This window comes from Trichoderma camerunense (genome assembly GCF_050948025.1).
Source record: "Trichoderma camerunense strain CBS 138272 chromosome Unknown V8C40scaffold_4, whole genome shotgun sequence".
NCBI classification, from domain to species: Eukaryota; Fungi; Ascomycota; class Sordariomycetes; order Hypocreales; family Hypocreaceae; genus Trichoderma; species Trichoderma camerunense.
This window is the reverse complement of record NW_028145366.1, coordinates 245,545-264,069: the sequence shown is the minus strand read 5'-3', so window position 1 is coordinate 264,069 and position 18,525 is coordinate 245,545. Positions and strand designations below refer to the sequence as shown.

Genomic DNA, 18,525 nt, shown 5'->3' with positions numbered 1-18,525 from the left:
ATAAGTGGGATAGAGGCGTGGTACTACTATGGACAAAGAAGGGCCAAGATATGCGCTCAGGTATAGTCGGAAGAGTGGATACTTTGCAGATTTCTCCCCTAACAGTTCTTGTGCAAGTAAGTGATAACTTTCGACTATACCTACAGAGTGCATTATATAGTAGCACATATATAGATCCACAGGTTCGAGATTCGGAGTAAGGCTTTGTCAATTCCTAACAAAAATACCACTGTCGAAGTTTAAGTCTTAAGCTGGGAGATCAGTAAAAGTAGCTTACTACTAAAACCCGCTAGGCGACTCTGGCGTAACTGACTTCTTACTTAATCCTCCATGGACTGCATATTTTCTTAATCACTCTGAGACCAATGCGATTAGAGAAAACATGAGGCTCAGCGTGAGAATAAGGCTTATGGTTCTCGCTCATTAGTTAAAAGAGTTTCACTTGAGCTATGTCCACTGCCATCCTCGTTATTATGAGTAAAGAATTAGCAATGTTGAAGGTCGGATAGAATAGCAGCGATTTATTCGGTATAAGGCAATGGAACTGATGATTAGGAGAACTTGTAAAATGGCAGCCGCAAGCGAGACATTGCTTCGGTTATAATGGGGCCTGATACCCTTAAGATGAGAAAATTCATTTGACATATTAATAGAATACTAATGGCTATGTGGTTATGAGTGTAGTCAATAGAAAAGTAGAAAAGTAGCCACAGGAATAGAGGCTGTAGTTACATTTAAGTTTCGGATAGATATACTAGCTTAATGAACCAGCAATACAGACCTGGTCACATATTAATGCGACTTCCAGGGGTGCCGTATCTGTAATGGCAATAGAAATAACAATAGTGACGATAGCAACAGACTAATAAAAATCTTCAAATTATATAATGAGGTTGCAACCAAATGCAGGCACCATTCACTCTTAGGCTGAAAGAGGCATCAGCATCGCTTAGATAGGATGCTGTTATTAAGTCTGTATCTCAGATGATACGGCATAAGAGTCGTAAAAAGTCGGTCTTGAGTTGGTTACCTATCTATTATCAGACTATGCACATGAAGGATGCTCAAACAAGACGCTCAGAAGGGTGCAGAATCTGAATCAAGGCTACTGACGGGTATGACCGGCTTCGGTATTTCTTAGTATTTTACATAGAAAAAAAGACATTGCGACTCCCTCAACCGTCTTCCTCTCCTTAAATTAGTGTCAGCTTGAAGCTATTCGCAGACCGGAATCACACATCAGTATTGCCGGCGATTGAATCGTTAGGCTGCAATAGATGCCTTGGCCCTACCCTTTGGCTACAACCTCGTCAAACAGAGAATCAAGGACAATAGTGTTCAACTTCGCTGTAGCAAAGGAAGAAAATATGTCTCAAAGCAAAAGCCAGCGCCAACGTGGAGACGGCCAACCAGGAGCCTATAAGAGCAGCCCGTCATCTAGGAGCTTGTATTGCGGCGCCGGCTATCAGGAAGATCATGCTTTTACTGTGAGACGTATTTTCTTCCTTTGCTACAGCGAAGTTGAACACTATTGTCCTTGATTCTCTGTTATTTTGGCTCTGCAAAGCCTTATTGCAGCGGAAGGCTTGTTTTACTTAAGATGATATGAACATCTAAAAAAGATATCTTTATTTACTTTATATAAGTATCATCTAGAATGTAGCGATTGCGACTAAGTAGAATCACTGTTCTCATTTCTTCGGTATGTCTCCCTAGACTCATCAAGTTATCAAAATGGCTGGAACCGGCTAGGATCCTGTTTTATAGTTGACGAGATTGAGGCCGCCGGCCGACCAAGGATAGATTCGACTGAATTTGTATATCTATCATAACCCCCAGCCTCAACGAGTTTCACCATAGTTAAAATATGGTTGTAGACATGAGATGGTAATGTTATATTGTTGAACACCTTCTCAGTCCAATCGTCCAATTGAGCTGGTATGTACTCAACGGGACTCCCGATTGCATCGGAATACTCCTTGGCGAGCTCAAACATGTCGAAGTTGGGTCCAGTCAGCTCCACGCTTTTGCCAATATATTGACTGGGATTGAGCAGAATTTGTACCGCGACCTCTGCAACGTCGTTGCTAGCTATTGGAGCTATACGGCCTTGGCCGAAAGGCAATCGTATAGTCCCAGATTCTTTGATGCTGGCGGCAGGGAGTTGCCAGAAGAGAAAGTTTTCCTGGAACACAGTTGGTCGAAGATGCATCACTGGCAGACCAGACCAGTTGAGTGTTTGCTCGCTCAGCCATTGCAACTTATGCTGAGGTGAACCCGTTGTGTGAGTAAGATCAATTTCAGCAACCGTCATTTGAGACATGTTGACGAGAACTTCGATGCCGCTTGTAGCTCTTGCCGCTGCAGCCATCACCACTGTCGCCTCCAGATAATCGGCAGAGACGCTGGTGCAAAAAAAGACTTTTCGACACCCTTGGAGAATCGGAAGCACCTCCTCTGATTTCAAGAGATCGGCTACAACAACCTCTGCGCCCAACGAACGCAATTTATCGGCTCTGCTGTCATCCTGTCGCACATGTGCTCGAACTGGGAGATTGGCAGCTCTCAGTAGTGCGACGACACGTCCTCCGATGCCGCCAACCTGGCCAGCTGCTCCAGTTACTAGAATAGGGGCTTCCAGGTCCGACATGGCAAAACTGGTGATCGAAGATAGGAATATTTATTGCTTAAATGAATTGTGGTGTTGAAGAAACTGGTAGTAGAGAGGGCATATACCGCGGCTGTCTTAATGGGATATATATATACCTCTCCTCAACCGAGAATATGATATCATTTCTAATCATCAAGCCGAGAGTAACGCTCTTTGACTGAGATCCTCGAGTCATTTGTCATCGCTACCTTTAATACGAATGAGCGTATGAAGCATCACCAGGAGTATCTCAGACTTTAATGTTGTAGACTGGTTACAATTGGCTGAGTGTCATCGCCTACAATTTCTGATTACTCAACGTGATTTTTTGTTTACTCATCTGCTATTGCGAATAATCACAGTAGAGAAGTATCGCTTCCGCTAGGCTTAGTCAAGATGAAGTATTATTCTCTCTGAAAGAGCTCACCAGCCGGAATTAAGTTCCTTGTTCTTTGGCAACCTTGTTGAGCGACGACTTAACGCCATGGAAACGGCAATGAGCAGATAAGTCTCACTACAATGTCTACTGTCGATTAGTTTGTTCAATCCTTTTGGCTAAAAAAAAGGGGGGCATGTAATACCGATCTTGGTCATCGCTTTTTGTTGGAGAGAAGAGTTTCTCTATGGCCAGAGGTAAACTGCGTCATGGTACGTTTTCTTAATGATCAGTCTTCTCAAAATTTATTGACGAAAAACGAGGTATTTTCTCATTAGAGCTATCTACTCAAGTGGAAAGAGGCGGTCAGCTCATCTACTTGAGGGATTATTAGCCTAACCATGAGGCGGCGCAACTCTTTTGCAATGTTTCTTTTGGAGCAAACGTAACATTCTGGAATGATGATCCGTAGGAGATAACTTTCACGTTTGATCTCGCTATATAGCTTCTTGAGTGGTATATATTGCGGCTTCTGAGGCTCGCTGTGTGTCTATCCAATTTCTCTATCAATGTGCTAAAATCGTATCCATCGTCAATGCATTCTCTGCTATACACCTTTTTTTTTTTGCTCATATGCTATACAATTCCTCTTACTCTATCGCCGAAGCAACATGCTTCTCACCATGCAATACGGGATTGACGCGGTCATCCCATTCGAAGCCGAAAGACTCTCCAAGTTCCTTCCGGCATGCTGTCTTGACAGCCTCCAAAACATTGGGGAAGACACCAAAGTTGGCAGGATTGGCCTCGTCATTCTCACCACCCTGGAACACACCAGTGCGCACCAAGCAGGTATTCCAACCGTACATGTTGCCTCCGATAATGTCCGAGGCCGGGTTGTCACCGACCATGTAAATGTTTTCGGGTATGCGCTCCTCTCCGTGGAGTTGCTCCATCCATGATGCGATAACCTCGTCGGCGTACTTGTACGTCGCCATCTCAGGCTTTCCGTACACTACACGTTCCAGGTCAACACCAGTGAGCGCTTTGTACATAGCCTCGAGGCCGATACGGAAAGTTCCCTGGCTCATGCGAGGGATGGGATGCTCTGTGGGACACAGCATATCTCCCTGGGAGAAGTAGATGGGAATCCGCTGAGAAAGAGGATCAGCAGCTACTGTGCCCAGTCGGCCATCTTCAGATCTCAGAAGATCAATGATGATCTGCATGTCTGTGGCGTAGTCGCGTGAATCGGAAAAGACCAGAATTGCCTCGATGTTGGTCTTGGTGAAATCACGAGGCCGGGAGCTGGCGCGCTCTTCCTCCGTGAACACACGGTAAGGTGCGATGGTGGTGTCCCAAGCTACGATGTCGTTGGGCACCACGATATCACGGAATCCGTACTGCTCTGCTACTTCTCGGCATCGGTATCCCTCTCCTCCAACGACCAATACCGTGTTATAGTATTCGGCAAGAGCTCGCATTGGAGTGTGAGACTGAATGAACTGCTCTGTGTTGACAGGATTCTGCAGAATCTTGGCCAGCTGTTGCGTGCGGGCTAGCTCTGGTTTGCCTGATCCGTTTGTCAGGAAAATGTGTGGGATCTTAATTCCAAGCTCGTTGTCTCCGTTCAGAATCTCCAGAGCTCTCTTTCCCTCTGGGATCAATCGGTCACCGTGTACCAGTACGCCATCAATATCGAAGACGAATGCCATGTTCTTAGCTTTCTTTGCCTTGTCTGCAGATACGTCTTGGACTTGGGCAGCTAGAATGTCTCGACTTGGCTGAATGGGAACGGCACCCGGCCCCAAGACAGCATCTCGATCGATATGGTGGACAGAGCTGAGTCGAGACTGTCTCTTGGAACGTGGAATGGGCAGTGAAGTGCCAAAGGAGTTCCGAGACGCCCTCCTGTCTCTCATCGAGGGAGAGAGAGAAAGGTTATGCATGTACTTGGAGGCATCTGCATGAGGAGATCTTGTAGCAGGTATCTCAATGGCGTCATGAGTCGTTGAGGTGGGTGACATGGGGATAGCAAGAGCTCCCTCATGAATGTGGGCTGGAGCATCATTTGTTTTGCTCTGGGGAGGGTTTTTTGGTGTTTCCACGCCGAAATCGACATCGTCAAAGGTTGCCATGGTTGCGGTGATATGTACGTAGCAATAGAGTTTATCAAACACTGACTCTCAGGGTCTTTTGACAGCACCGGGCTTCATGTTTTAATACTTGGGACGGAGAGAGTGGCACAACTGATAAAAGGAGATAACATCCACAGAGGGTGGAGACAACAAGAGCCATTTCTTCAGATTCATACCGTAGATACGGTGACATGGGCAAAAGAAGGTTTCGCTCATGATTCAGCCCTGATGTCATCGCTCTCATACGAAAACACCGAGTGCCTCAAGTCCACTCTCTCGCCTTAATCATCACGGTGGCTGCCTTCTGGCGGGAGCCACTCTCAGGCACCAAATCCACCAAGTCAATCCAATGGCAACTCGACACAGCTTGTTGTCCCAGTAGAACATCGTCATTCTCGGCTCAGCATCGGCATTAGTTACACCTTTCTAACCACCGTCCATTATCGCGGTGGACACGATTCCCACAAGGCATCTCTTTTCGGTGTAAGAGATTTCGAAAATTGGGGCCGTTAGATGGGCCAGTCGGATTGGCCGGCGCTGTATGTGACGATAACCTAAGCAAGAGGCGCATCAAGTTTCGAGAAAGATGGAGACGGCGGGTCAGTTGTGGCGGATTCAGTGGATGAGATTCGCCAGACAATCATGGCAGCATGTCATGCCAGCCACGCTGAAGTCTATTGTCCATGGCCATCAATATACCGCCTAGAGGGGCGAAACGTCGGTCAAGATATCGCAGATCTTTATTAAACTTCGGAGAAAAGCCAGGTTTCAACACGCCCCGTGCGTCATTTTTTCAGCGTCGAACTGGCTGAAAATCCTTCTAGCTGCAGTAACAATTCCACTATTACGGGTCAATCTGCCGCTCCGTTGCGTGCCACCAAGGTGCTTAGGTGGGTAAGTTGGCAAGTTGGCCAGTGATGTAGTAATGCCTCAGCTGTCAGAGGTGTTGATCAACATACTCACAGACACAATTTTATAAGAAACAGCAAACTCACAGGGGATTTGGACAAGAGGCATTTAATACCCTTTGCATGAGGCTTATCATACGTGGCCCTTCTAACGCCATTCAATCCCAGCATCAGAGCCCAAGCGCAAAAGTCTCATTTGTTTCAACATTTGTTATCTGCGGGACCATCATCATCATATCTCCCAAGTCGACAGGTCGCAATACTTCACAATCGAGACGAGTACAAGTCACGGAATTACCAGAATCATGGCCTCCAAAACTTTTACTCTGAATACCGGAGCCAAGATGCCGGCTGTCGGCTTCGGCACATTTGCCAACGAAGGCGCCAAGGGAGAGACATACGCAGCCGTCACAAAGGCGCTGGACGTTGGATATCGACACCTCGACTGTGCCTGGTTCTACCACAACGAAGATGAGGTTGGCGACGCAATCCGAGATTTCCTCGCTCGCCGACCCGACGTTACCCGGAAAGACCTTTTCATCTGCACCAAAGTTTGGAACCACTTACACGAGCCGGAAGATGTTAAGTGGAGTGCCAAGAACTCGTGCGAGAATCTCAAGGTTGATTACATCGATTTGTTCCTTGTTCATTGGCCCATCGCGGCTGAACGGAACGACGACATGAGCGTAAAAATAGGACCAGATGGGAAATACGTCATCAACAAGGCCCTGACAGAGAACCCTGAACCAACATGGCGAGCAATGGAGGAGCTAGCTAGGAGCGGTCTTGTCAAAGCAATTGGCGTCTCCAACTGGACTATCCAAGGATTGAAGCAGCTTCTTCAGATTGCCACAATCAAGCCAGCAGTAAACCAGATTGAGATTCACCCATTTCTACCAAATGAGGATCTCGTGGCATTCTGCTTTCAGAACAATATCTTGCCTGAAGCCTACTCGCCGCTTGGCTCTCAAAACCAGGTTCCAAGTACTGGTGAGCGAGTACGCGATGATCCGACTCTCAACGCAGTTGCCGAGAGAAGCGGCTATAGCCTTGCTCAGATTCTGCTGGCTTGGGGTCTGAAGAGAGGTTATGCTGTGCTCCCCAAAAGCTCGACTCCCAGCCGTATCGAAAGCAACTTTGTAATTCCAGAACTTAGCGACTCAGATTTCGCAGCCATTGAGCAGGTTGCAAAGGGAAGACATGCCAGATTTGTGAACATGAAGGACACTTTTGGATACAATGTTTGGCCGGAAGAAGAATAAACTGTCTGTAAATATCACGAAGCTCTTATGAGATTTTTTTTCGCTGCTATCATTCTGTTTCAGATATCTGAGTGAAAGAACAATAATGAAATACTTTATCAGCTTGAAAAAAATACCGTCTCGCTACATGGTGCACCGGAGCCCAACTCCTATATAGCGCATACCACGACCACATCACAGCTCACATGCCAATTGACAACTAGAAATGGGGCCTATGAAATGTATTTATATACCATCTATCATTTGAGTATATAGTTGTACGTATAGCACCGCCATTCTTGATTTATCATTTTCCCTTCGTTGTAGCAATCATCTAAGATACACCTAGTAGTGGTGAACTTGGTAGTTTGGGACATTATTTTTGACACTCTGGCCTCAGTTGAACAATCATGCTCTTAAATCCTGTTATACTTTCATAGAGTTGAAAATGAAGTAGTTCGATGGTTATTTGTCTCATACATAGTAATTGATCTCACATTAATCACTATCATACTCATAGTCGAATCTATATCGAATGAGGCTCAATTATATATCGGGTTCTATTTTCCTGATGAAATGGCTTTGAGGAGGAATACAACTATGCGGCGTCATCTCGGGCATTCTTGCTTCCATATCCTACAATAATCTTTCTTAACATTGGGTTTTTGTACGAAAACTCGCAAGACATTCTAATACTTGACACCTATCCTAGCTTTAACAACTAACAACTAACCAAACTAGCTACTAGATGCAATCTGAACCAACTCGCTGAGGCCAACAACTTTTTCACTAAAGGTAAGAATACTACTGGTTCCCATGATATCCAGCATAGGCCAATCTGCCTTCAACGTCTTTGCAAGCCATGTTCTGAAATCTGTAGCGGCCAAAGAGTCAACTCCATTGATAAGAGCTTTGAATGCTTTAATCGAATTCTATTTAGGACAATCATCTAAATAATATAGATCAATCTCAGTGGATATTAAGAGCTTATCAAATCCTACAGAAGTCCTATCTAAATCTACGTAAAGGCAACAGTGCATTCTGGCACTGTCACGTAGACTATTGGTCAGGATCACTCTGAACAGGCAATACCCACTGTGTCTGATGGAGGGCACTCGGCGCAGCAGAATATGGGACAAAGCAGTATAGTTTGACCGCAATTATTTGTGCAGCTTGGTGTGAACCCACATATCTTGGTGTAGTCTGGTGGAGTAGGCGAGGGCGAGGGTGAGGGCGAAGGTGAAGGTGAAGGCGATGGTGAAGGAGTTGGAGCTGACGTTGCTGAAATAGACAGCACACTTCGGGCCGAACATCTTGGCTCATCCTCATCCTCGGGATCTGTACCAGTAGCAATAGGTGTGAAATCGGGGGATAATGGTGCACCTGCTGGAATAGCTATCGGACCAGGGACGTCAATCCCTGGGGGGATGAAAACACCTGGTGGAATTTGTTGTCCCGCGGGGTATGAAATGCTAGGTGCTGTAAAAGGCGTTACTGGAGCGAATCCAGGTGGTATCACGACTGGACCTGGTAGCCTGTCCCCTGGATTTAATGTAAAAGGTGGAGCGAAAAAGGGAAGAGGGCCTGGAGGAACGAATCCTGCAGGAACGATGACAACTGACGAGAGGGGTACATTGGCCGGTAGAGTTGTCGAGCCAAAGGTGATAGTTGCTGAGGGACTATAGCCACTTGGTAGAATAACAGGAAAAGGTAGGGGAATACCAGGGGGATAGTATACCGCAGGGAAAGTGATAGTAGATGACGGCGAATAGCCTGCAGGGAGGGGAATTGGAATTGGCGCCGGCTGGAATGGCTGTAAAGAAACCCCGGGGACGACTATAGGGCTACCACTCCCAGGAGTAATACCAGACAAAGGTACAGGAAGAGGGATCTTCACGTTGGGAATAATGGCCACTGGATTTGCAATTGTGCCTCCAGTCCCGCAGCAAGTCCCCGTGATCTCTCGCAATAAGTCGCATGTTTCCGTGCAATTCGCTGGGCCAGGTGGCGAGTTGTTATTAGTTCGAGGCGGCAGTCCAGCTATTTCACTGGCACACGCAGTGGTCAAGGTGAATGTTGCGGACGGTGCCAAAGTCGTACAGGTGAGCGATGCCACAGGTACTTTGCTCGGGGTTGAGTGATCACCAGCAGCACCAGTGGCATTGTTATCGCCGGTAGCTCCAGTCTCAAGATCAATGGCCCAATCTACAGATCCGGCGAAGTTTTGGAGCTGATACTGAGCTATTCGGCTGGCTTTCGTCGCAGGCGTCATATATGAGACCCAGGTATCCCCGAAGGTAACAAGGTCAGAGTCACTTTGGTCGTCTCTGAACTGAACGCCACCTTGAGCAATGAGCTGGTAAATCTCAGCGTCTGCCAGATACCCGGCTGTCTGAGTGCAAGCGCCCGGCATTGCGGTCGAATCGGGTCCGCCAAACAAGCAGTTGACGCCTGTGCATGATGGATCTACCATACCGAATGATCTTCCATAACTCGTAACGCCAACCGCAATCTTATTGGTGGGAACACCGGCCTTGGTGATCATAGCCAAGGCGAAAAAGGTCTCCGTAGAGTTGATACTTTAGATGTAAGTCACTGTTCAAGAAGCTGCCGATCGAAAAACTTACTGCGAACGGAGGCAGTTCCCAGTGGGGCAGCCAGGATTACTGAAGGCATTCTGATAGTCCCATTGTCCATGAAGATCGTAAGTTTCGTAGACGATATAGTCGAGCACAGGAGCCATGTCTTTGATCGGAAAGCCTCTCAGGTACCTGAATCGGTTAATGTGAAGCCCTTTGGGGACGGTGATCTCGATATATACCAGTAAGAGGCTGGAGCTGCCAGAGACAGTGTTTTGCCAGAAGGCAGTAAACCCCGGAGTGTGGTTAAAAAGGCGAGATAGTTTGCTCCATCTTGAGGACTTCCGGGAGGAATACCGGGAATATCAGGAGCCTATAGTTCAATGTCAGACGACGTGCAAAATTTTCGAGCGTGCTAGATGTCCAATACACTGAGGTATAACTTACTCCGGGATATTCCCAATCAAAGTCCACTCCATCCAAGTTATATTTATTGATTATATCCACAACACTCTGGGCAAATGTCAAGCGATTTGCATCAGTAACACTCTCACGGAAAATGGGGAACGAGTCGACATCCGTAGAGAACGACCAACCACCAAAGAATAAGATACGTTTGAAGCCACTAGCAGAAGCAAACTGGTTAAAGGCATCTTGCTCTGCCGACACATCAACTTGAAAGTCCGAGGTCAGGGTAGCAAAAGCGTAATGAATATGGGTGTATCCACTTGGAATCGCAGAAACGGGCATCTGGAGACAAGGCCGATCGAGGCCAAACGATTCCCAGTAGCCCACCTTGATGAATTCTGACGGCCCATTATTGTTATTAACAATCTCAATGCCACAATTAGAAATACATCCAGCTGTACCAGGAGCGGAGGTTCCTGGAGCGCCTGTCGCAGACTGAGAAGCAGTACAAAAGTCTGGAGTGATACCGCACTGCCCGAATATATCACACTGGTCAAGTAATGTTAGTAATTGTTGTTATAAATGCTTAGCACTGGATTGAACATACGCATGCGTTCAACGGACAAGGGTTCAGAGCTGTTATTGTAGAGAAGTCGACGGGAGGCTGAGTTCCAGGGACTTGAGGCCCACAGATTGCATTGGAGACTGCAGCGGGAAATGGAGGCGAACCTTCAAAAGAAACTCGGTTAGAATACCATTTTGAGGCATTGGGAAACAGGATATAACATACCTGTACTTAGGCAAATAATCTGGCCCAGTTGGACGTTACTGCATCCTTGCCAGCCCCATGTGTCCTTGTTGAAGTTTTCAATGTCATCAGTGGTGATGGAATTTTCAGCTGCAATCAAGGCGCAGTAGTCGCCAGGCTGTACGTTGTATCTAGCACAAGAACCATCGGGATTTGGTTTAGGACTGCGGTCAGGTAAAGAGCCTGAAGTGCAGCAGACATATTGGCCCACTGCTAGAGTTGAGCAGAGGGTTGAGCTGGGGTTGAACTCAGCGAATTGCTGCGCCGAAATGCCACATTCAGCAGCCAAGGAGCCACAGCTGTCTCCAGACACAACTTGAATTGTCGAGCAAGTTCCATCTCTGGGCTTGATGCCGCGTCCTGAAACATTGGATTTGATCGTTGGTTTTATGTATATGTCAACGTTGCTTTGTTTCGTGCTCGCCAGGCCCTGCACACATGTTGCGTTGTTCCAAGTTTGTAAAGTGTGCTGAACAGAGACCACATCTCCGTCTGCATTAACGACTAACCCAAGTGTATGGTTGCCGTTTATGCCTTCGCCACATCTTTGAACCAGCGTTGTTTCGCCAAGGCCATTATCTTTTACTTGTGATCTTAATTCGTTCATTATTGCAGCAATACTTCGGCTACTGTCGATGCTCCCTCCGGCGAAGAAGCCCATGACGAGTTGGCCGGCCTTACTGAAAATGATTGTAGGAGCATCTGCATCAAGACCTATCACATGTTGTTGAATAGCTCCGTATAATCCATCAAATTGATCTTGGTTGAACTTCACATTCTTTTCGGACCATGCTCCCTGGAGCGAGATGGCAGTTGAAGTAAAAGCTGCCCGTTTAACAGAGACATTCGTGTCATTGAGTTTTGAACCATCTTCCACTGTGCATGCCCGAAAAGTGGTGTGAGTCTTGGGATCGGCAACATCATTATGAAGTGACAAGTCAAATAACACAGTCTCGTTGCAACTGTTGAGTTTCCCGAGATGATGTATATAAGTCCAGTTGCTCGGGATAGGTCCTAAGGTGGTGCAAGAATTCGGACAGCGTTCAAGTTGAGAAAAGAACTCAGACCCAGAAGTAGCAAGCGCCAGGTTTAGAATGACCGCAACCCAAGCTAACTTGGCCATTGCGGAGAGGCTGCCAATTCTAGACGATAGAGAGGATAAACTGAATAGTCTGAGGATATTTGTTTTCTGTTGGGTCCGCATCGCCGCGACCTTTATACTTTCCAGCTTGACTAGATTGTTTCCAAAGACATGTCCTCCACTTACATTATCCAGCATGCTATAACCCCAACTCCGAAGGAAATAGGAAGCTCTGCCTATGTTGCTCTGAACTCCGTAGCATACACTATGATACTAGCTCTGTTGCAAAGTATCTCACGTCATCCGCATCGGCATATCTAGCCCCAGAAAATTGGTTTCACAGAGACACGACTATTGATCTTATTCTGCAGGGTACATAAGTCAGGGTTCTCTATCTCCTCCTTTCTTCTTATACAAAAGTCTCCATAATTTTAGGGATCATACAAAAGTGGCAAATATATTCCATGTTACTATCTGGGTTAGGCTACTGAACTATCTCATATTATAAGCACCAGTCCGCAGAGAGCAAATATCTTAACTATCTATTTTTCTCTTTCCTTTTTAACGTCAAAGGCCTCCATATTTCAGAGACCACATTTCAGGGACCCCTATACAAAGGTACCTAGTAAAGATACTCTGTGGTCCTAGCCGTACTATTGCTCGAATGTCTCACGCCATGAATATCGGGCAATCCAACCTGCACGATGCATTTACCAAGATATGGAGTAATCTCACTATGTATGGGGCGATGATCATATCCGTTCTATTTCCTTCTTCTGCCCGACTCAAGGGAAGATTCAGAAACCCGATTTGATAGTTGAAGACCTCAGCAGGGCGTAATTACCCTTTGCCCAAGGGTTCTTTTGAGAGTGACTATGGGTCCTTTTCGGCGAGAATTAAGATCCCTCAGCAGTTACCGGGATTCAGATATCTTCGCGTGACCAGAGCATCAAAATTGGTTAGCAAATTCCGTGCTACTAGACTTTGCCTAAATCCGAAGCTAAGTCGCCTTGAAACAGAGAGATCTCATGAAGGGACTCTCAGACTATATATATATAACGTACAGCCAGACGATGTATCTGTCACAATTCTGGTCAACAACTTTCTTCTTCATTTGAGGCCTCCTTGGTCATACAGCTCACCATGCGTAGCCTTAAGTTTGCGCCTTTGCTTCTTCTGTTCAATTATGTTCATCATGCATTGTGTGGTGCAATACAATACGTCGTCAGAGAGGCGACAGAGCCACTCGATAAAGGGAAGCCATTGCCAGATGCTTCCGTTGATGCACTTCCTGCTTATGATACTGTTAGAGTTGCTACTGTTCATTTCGAATACCTTGGTACTTCAGCTGAAGTACCACAAGTGTCGGCAGAGCTAGCGGCACTGCAATTCATTTTCCAGCAGTACGGCTTTGAGGTCAGAGACTTGGCGATTCCCCAATCATCAAGTTCAGATGCCCAGTCATTTTTGGAATCGCAGATTACGTCGCTATATTCCGGGTTAAGCGGTCCTGGGGCACTTGTGATTATTATATACGGCGGCCATGGTGATGAAGGTGGCGTGTGGGCAATAAGTCGAGGGACTGAGTAAGTCAATCGTCTAGTGACTCCAAATCGCTCACAGCCCACATTAGCTTTTGACATGTAGGAATATGTGTTAATATACTCATAGGCAAATCGCAGTCAGCTGGAGCAGCATAGATGCCAATATTATTGCCCCAACAGGCATCGATACTTTCCAGATCGTGGACGCATGTTTTGCTGGCGGCTTTGTTGCTACATCAAAAGATATTTCCCCGGATTCGTGGGCTGGCCGTGCAGCTTTTAGTGCCATAGCATCTGCAAGCGCTTGTTCAGTCGCTGGGGCTAACCAATTGGCTTTTACTAAGGCGGTTATACACACTCTGGCCCCTGCTGATGGTGCTCTTCCCACGAGTTTTACGCCTACAAGTCTTTTCAACGCGCTCCCTAGGGTGAATCGAGCTTATGCACAGTTGACTGGCGATTCTCAAGAAGTTAATGCTATAATTTCTGGGAATTATGTTCCCCAACTTTACGAACTGGGCACAACCATCCCTCCTCTTGGAACAGGACCCACGCGCAAGATTGCGGCATTGGATTGCTAGTCTTGAGAAGAAGAGAGATCATGGCTGGATATCAAGCATTGGGGTCATATATATACTTGCAGATAGCAATTGTGTAATAAGCCTATTGAGATTTGAAAGCCAAACATGCACGTAAAAGCTAAACAGAGGCCTGAATGTAAATCACGATTAATTGACGAATTGTTCATTATTCGTTTTCGAATCGAATGAAATAAATTAATCATAACGAGTATGTAAGGCCTTGCGATGTAAAAAGATACAATAGCAAATAGGTACGCTAAGACTGGCTTGGGTAACTGGCAGTAACGTGTTACTAGCACACTTAAAGTCCTAGGAAACACCACAACCAAGGTACAACAAAAATGTCCACAACAGTAGAGGAATCCGGTTTTGGTATTGGATCATCTATTACTTACATATTGCACCGTGTGTAAAACTTCTACAAAGACTTTGAATCTCATATATGTAAAAATGTATCGAGAGCGCTACAATGCCAATCACTGCTGAAAATCACTTACTGATCCTCTGATTGCTTCATCAACATGTGCCCTCTTGATTCCAGGACATGGCCCAAGGCAAACCGCCTTATCTGCAAGTCCTTGGACTAGCTTATCGATGTTAATTGTTATTTGCAGGCTCTCTTGTGCTTGTTGATTTGTTGCTGCACTGTCCGTTTGAGCGCGCATCTCGGGATACCATTCTGACAATGCGAAGTCATTTCGTCCCGTAGGCACGGTCTGACCTTCTCGGAAGACTTTGCCAAATATTGTAAAGTCATGTTCTGGAATAGTGGCACGTTTTGTCCTTGACTCCTTTCGAAAATCTGTTATATCCACCAATGGAGCATGAGGTCTGAGCGTACCCAATCTGGCTGCTTCTGGTGATGGCTGGTCTTCAATCATCGGAGCTGATAGACTTATGATATCACTGGGCGAGCCCATTCGAACAAATATCCCTCGCTGTTCAAGATATTCTTCCACATCTGGAGCCTCTAACCACTCTCCTTGGAGGTCGGAAATGGCCGTGTTAAGCATTGTTCTTGTCCGTCCAAAGTGTAAATTTTGCAAGTTTGGCGGTGATGACCGTGGCGTCAGAGTGTTCAGATCTCCTTCAATAAGACGCATCATCTTGGGTAAAGCCGCATTTCGGCCATCACCATATTGACAGTCCGCAAAGAACGCACTAGGGTTTCCAGAAAGGCGACGAGCAGTTCTTTCTATAAGTTTTTCCGCTCGCTCTAGTTGTAGTGGTAGAATCATCGCCGGATTAATGGCAACGACTGAGAAGTTTCCCAGCTGCAGAAGTGCTATGGCTCTTGTCAGACAGGCCAGTAGCAACCGCTGCGAGACTGGAGCCGGCTTGCTGCTGGTAAATGGTCCATACTGTCTCTGATGGGGATGATAATGATGATCTTTTGTCGTTTGATTCTCATCAACTGTGAGATCGCCCGTCATATGGCCGGTAGATTCATGATCAGCATCAATATCATCCGCTGAGGCAGTTGGATCTTCTTCTGGAAATTGGTTCTGGTCGCCGGTCAACATAGACTTTTCCATGCGAGCTTTCCTTGCTATAGATACGATATTCATCGCTGTCTGGTTGAGCTGAGTCATTACAACAGGAGGTAGCTCCTTTCCCCTTTGTGAGACATGTTCATAAAATTTTATAAACTCGTCAATAGAGCCATCCAAAGCTACCTCAAGCGATTCAGCACGAGCTTTTGCAGATACAAGAGCGCTTTGTTTCCGGCTACGATATGACCGCTGCGCCAGTCTCATTCGTGTTCTTCTCTTGTTGAATAAGTTAGACGAGACCACTTCAATGTTATGTCCGGGGGCAAGAGACAATGCAGTTGACTTACCGCTTGATCGTTTGCTGCCTCCTGACCCGTCTCGATCATCCGTGGACGCCCGGGTCGGCGCCGCGGCGCAGTTTCAGTCTGGACATCCGTGATTGGTTTATCGCTCCCCATGTTATTATTGTCGAATAGCCTGTAAATCCAGCTCGGCTTCAAGATAAAGGGTTTGTCTATATACTATTTTATCTTCGTTTGCAATGACCAGAGCTTCTCACTGAGTTGTAGCGGGGCAGTTGAGCTGACAAATATTTCCAAGTCCTCTGTGGCGCCAGTCATCTCACGCTAACGCCGGAGAAAATCGCAAGTCAGACAAATTGTTTTTTATTTAAGACCGATGTCTATTTGTAGTTATGTGCTCGAGGATGTCTCATTATTACTAAGTATTCTTAGGTAAGGATTGGGAATGAAGGTCTATAATTGTACAGTGAATAACTTATACTATATCAATTGCTTGTTTCCTCTTGGGAAACTTGCTTCTCGCTAGGATTATATATCCGAAACAGCTGCCTGTCTGATTTTCTCCAAAAGCCGATGAGTCCTTGCAGCCGATTCGAAAGTGGCGTATCTAGAAGCATCTCCCTCAGCAAACGCCTCATACAGAAGGGCCAAATTGGTGGCCATTGCTGGACCGGTTTGGACCGCTGGTTCAGTTTCATCCTGGAAACAGATCACATGTACAGGCTCATTTCCAACTTTCACTTGCAGCACTGGCTCTTTGTTTAAAAATTGCCACCATGATGGAGCAGTGAGTAGAATTTCGCCCTTTGTGCCGGAAATGTACCACCTAATGCCCGTCTCTTCAGCGGTTGACCCCGGTTTGCGGAAAGACAGTGATGCAAGAGCTCCACCATCAAGAAGGCCTTGAACAAAAATATGATCAGGAGCAGTTTTCTCATATTCTGGTTCAATTGTCTCGTTTTGGGTCCCCACTATGCGCACAGTCTTATATTGTGATTTCAAAATAGACTGCACATGGGAAAGATCACCCAGGATGTACGTGAAGGAGTCCAGAACTAACATGTATCAATGCGTTGAGCTTTTGTTACGGCGAGGCAATACTCACAGTGCCCGAAAAAGATGTAGAACTCGTTCCCTCCGCTTGACATATCGAGGTAATACTTCGCATCCTGTGGCCAGATCTCCATCGGAAAATTACTAGATGAAGCAATAACGGTCGAGCTTAGCACACGACCTATGCGATCACTTGTAACCAGCTCCTTCAACTTCTGTATCAAGGGAGATGAGCGTGCCTGTAATCCAACAGCATTCTGGACGCCGTGAGAGTTTGCAAGCTGCGTTAGCTCCTCGACTTCATTTAAATTAGCACCCAGCGGCCATTCGACGAAGACCTTCTTATTCTTGAGAAGAGCCGGTTTGATAAGCTCATAGTGTTTCTGGACCCGAACAGAAACAACAATTAAGTCTATTTCTGGGTCGTTGGCGATGTCCTCAGGACTTCCGTATGCCTTAGTTGTGGACGGCAGATTGTGAGCTTCGATGGAGCGTTTCGCTGACTCAACACTTGAGTTTTCCAGTGCCACAATCTCATACTTTGGTGATTGCAAGAGCGAAGGTAGATGTCATAGGGCAGTCCAGCTTCTGGTTGAGGCGAATTCCTGGGCAGGCGTCAACCCGATGAGACCGACACGGATGATTGCCATAACGTTAGATGATCTTTTGCAGTCGTAATCTTCTAGTTTCTTTTCCTTGTTACAATTCTCAAGAATTTCAGGACTGCCTTTCGCCGAGATATTTATACTTTCAGAAGCTTATCAGGAGAGTAGTATTGCCCTGTGAGTAGAGTTGGCCACGCATCTCCAAAGTCCGCAACACAAAACGCTGTAATTCCGCTCCGCTTGCAACTCCTGTCTAAACTAACACGTAGAACTCTTTTCATCCGGAACTTTTTACAGACAATACCTACGAAGCCATTGGAACTTTCTGCAGAAAGGCTGGCGGGAGGCAGATGCTAGATATGTACCATACAGTTTACAGAGACACAAATAACATCTTTGAATCCCTAGTATTCATCATCTACATCTCATGAACGAGTTACGGGCCGGTCTTATGCTTTGTTCACGGCTTGTCATACTCGGAAGGTACGACCTCCTAGCTGACAAACATGGTGTTGCAGTAGGCTATGAGGGCAATCGGCTTCCCACGAGTTTAGCGGATCAGCTGTTCGCATTACCATTGTTTCTATTGGGGTTAGTTTACCGAAAACTTTTGGGTCCTTACTTACTGCATGCGTCTTATGACACATGAAAACAAGTCTAATGGAAATACATCAGGTATGTTTCAGAGAGTAGTAATTCCGAACGATGCAACACTGGTTCTAAAAAGCACGTCAAATCTATGTGTTTATTTTAGCTTA

The 18,525-nt window shown here is 46.2% G+C and overlaps 7 protein-coding genes across 7 annotated transcripts; 2 read left to right on the top strand and 5 right to left on the bottom strand.

Annotated features, from left to right (window-relative positions):
* Window positions 1-1,729: 1,729 nt before the first annotated feature.
* Window positions 1,730-2,650, bottom strand: V8C40DRAFT_262959 (NAD(P)-binding protein; the record flags this gene model as incomplete). The annotated part of the gene is made up of 1 exon (XM_083219408.1): window positions 1,730-2,650. The coding sequence occupies one exon, from the start codon at window positions 2,648-2,650 to the stop codon at window positions 1,730-1,732; it is 921 nt and encodes a 306-aa protein (XP_083076010.1).
* An 892-nt stretch (window positions 2,651-3,542) lies between these two features.
* Window positions 3,543-5,670, bottom strand: V8C40DRAFT_285134 (HAD-like domain-containing protein). The gene has a single exon (XM_083222302.1). The coding sequence runs from the start codon at window positions 5,162-5,164 to the stop codon at window positions 3,677-3,679; it is 1,488 nt and encodes a 495-aa protein (XP_083076009.1). The 5' UTR covers window positions 5,165-5,670; the 3' UTR covers window positions 3,543-3,676.
* Window positions 5,671-5,835: 165 nt separating this feature from the next.
* On the top strand, window positions 5,836-7,383 carry V8C40DRAFT_236902 (NADP-dependent oxidoreductase domain-containing protein). Its single transcript, XM_083214141.1, has 2 exons — window positions 5,836-6,177; window positions 6,247-7,383. Exon 2 carries the CDS (start codon window positions 6,378-6,380, stop codon window positions 7,332-7,334), a length of 957 nt encoding a protein of 318 aa, XP_083076008.1. The 5' UTR covers window positions 5,836-6,177; window positions 6,247-6,377; the 3' UTR covers window positions 7,335-7,383.
* A 1,002-nt stretch (window positions 7,384-8,385) lies between these two features.
* Window positions 8,386-12,231, bottom strand: V8C40DRAFT_273182 (uncharacterized protein; the record flags this gene model as incomplete). The annotated part of the gene is made up of 8 exons (XM_083220450.1): window positions 8,386-9,491; window positions 9,807-9,892; window positions 9,941-10,084; window positions 10,135-10,265; window positions 10,340-10,849; window positions 10,908-11,029; window positions 11,091-11,612; window positions 11,730-12,231. The coding sequence occupies 8 exons, from the start codon at window positions 12,229-12,231 to the stop codon at window positions 8,386-8,388; spliced, it is 3,123 nt and encodes a 1,040-aa protein (XP_083076007.1).
* Window positions 12,232-13,312: 1,081 nt separating this feature from the next.
* On the top strand, window positions 13,313-14,314 carry V8C40DRAFT_285130 (uncharacterized protein; the record flags this gene model as incomplete). Its single annotated transcript, XM_083222301.1, has 2 exons — window positions 13,313-13,775; window positions 13,861-14,314. Exons 1-2 carry the CDS (start codon window positions 13,333-13,335, stop codon window positions 14,312-14,314), a joined length of 897 nt encoding a protein of 298 aa, XP_083076006.1. The 5' UTR covers window positions 13,313-13,332.
* Window positions 14,315-14,530: 216 nt separating this feature from the next.
* V8C40DRAFT_236897 (uncharacterized protein) lies at window positions 14,531-16,411 on the bottom strand. The gene is made up of 2 exons (XM_083214140.1): window positions 16,155-16,411; window positions 14,531-16,083 (listed from the first exon to the last, which is right to left on the bottom strand). Exons 1-2 carry the CDS (start codon window positions 16,263-16,265, stop codon window positions 14,791-14,793), a joined length of 1,404 nt encoding a protein of 467 aa, XP_083076005.1. The 5' UTR covers window positions 16,266-16,411; the 3' UTR covers window positions 14,531-14,790.
* A 226-nt stretch (window positions 16,412-16,637) lies between these two features.
* On the bottom strand, window positions 16,638-17,812 carry V8C40DRAFT_273180 (Gfo/Idh/MocA family protein; the record flags this gene model as incomplete). The annotated part of the gene is made up of 3 exons (XM_083220449.1): window positions 16,638-17,164; window positions 17,215-17,701; window positions 17,798-17,812. 3 exons carry the CDS (start codon window positions 17,810-17,812, stop codon window positions 16,638-16,640), a joined length of 1,029 nt encoding a protein of 342 aa, XP_083076004.1.
* Between the last annotated feature and the right edge of the window lie 713 nt (window positions 17,813-18,525).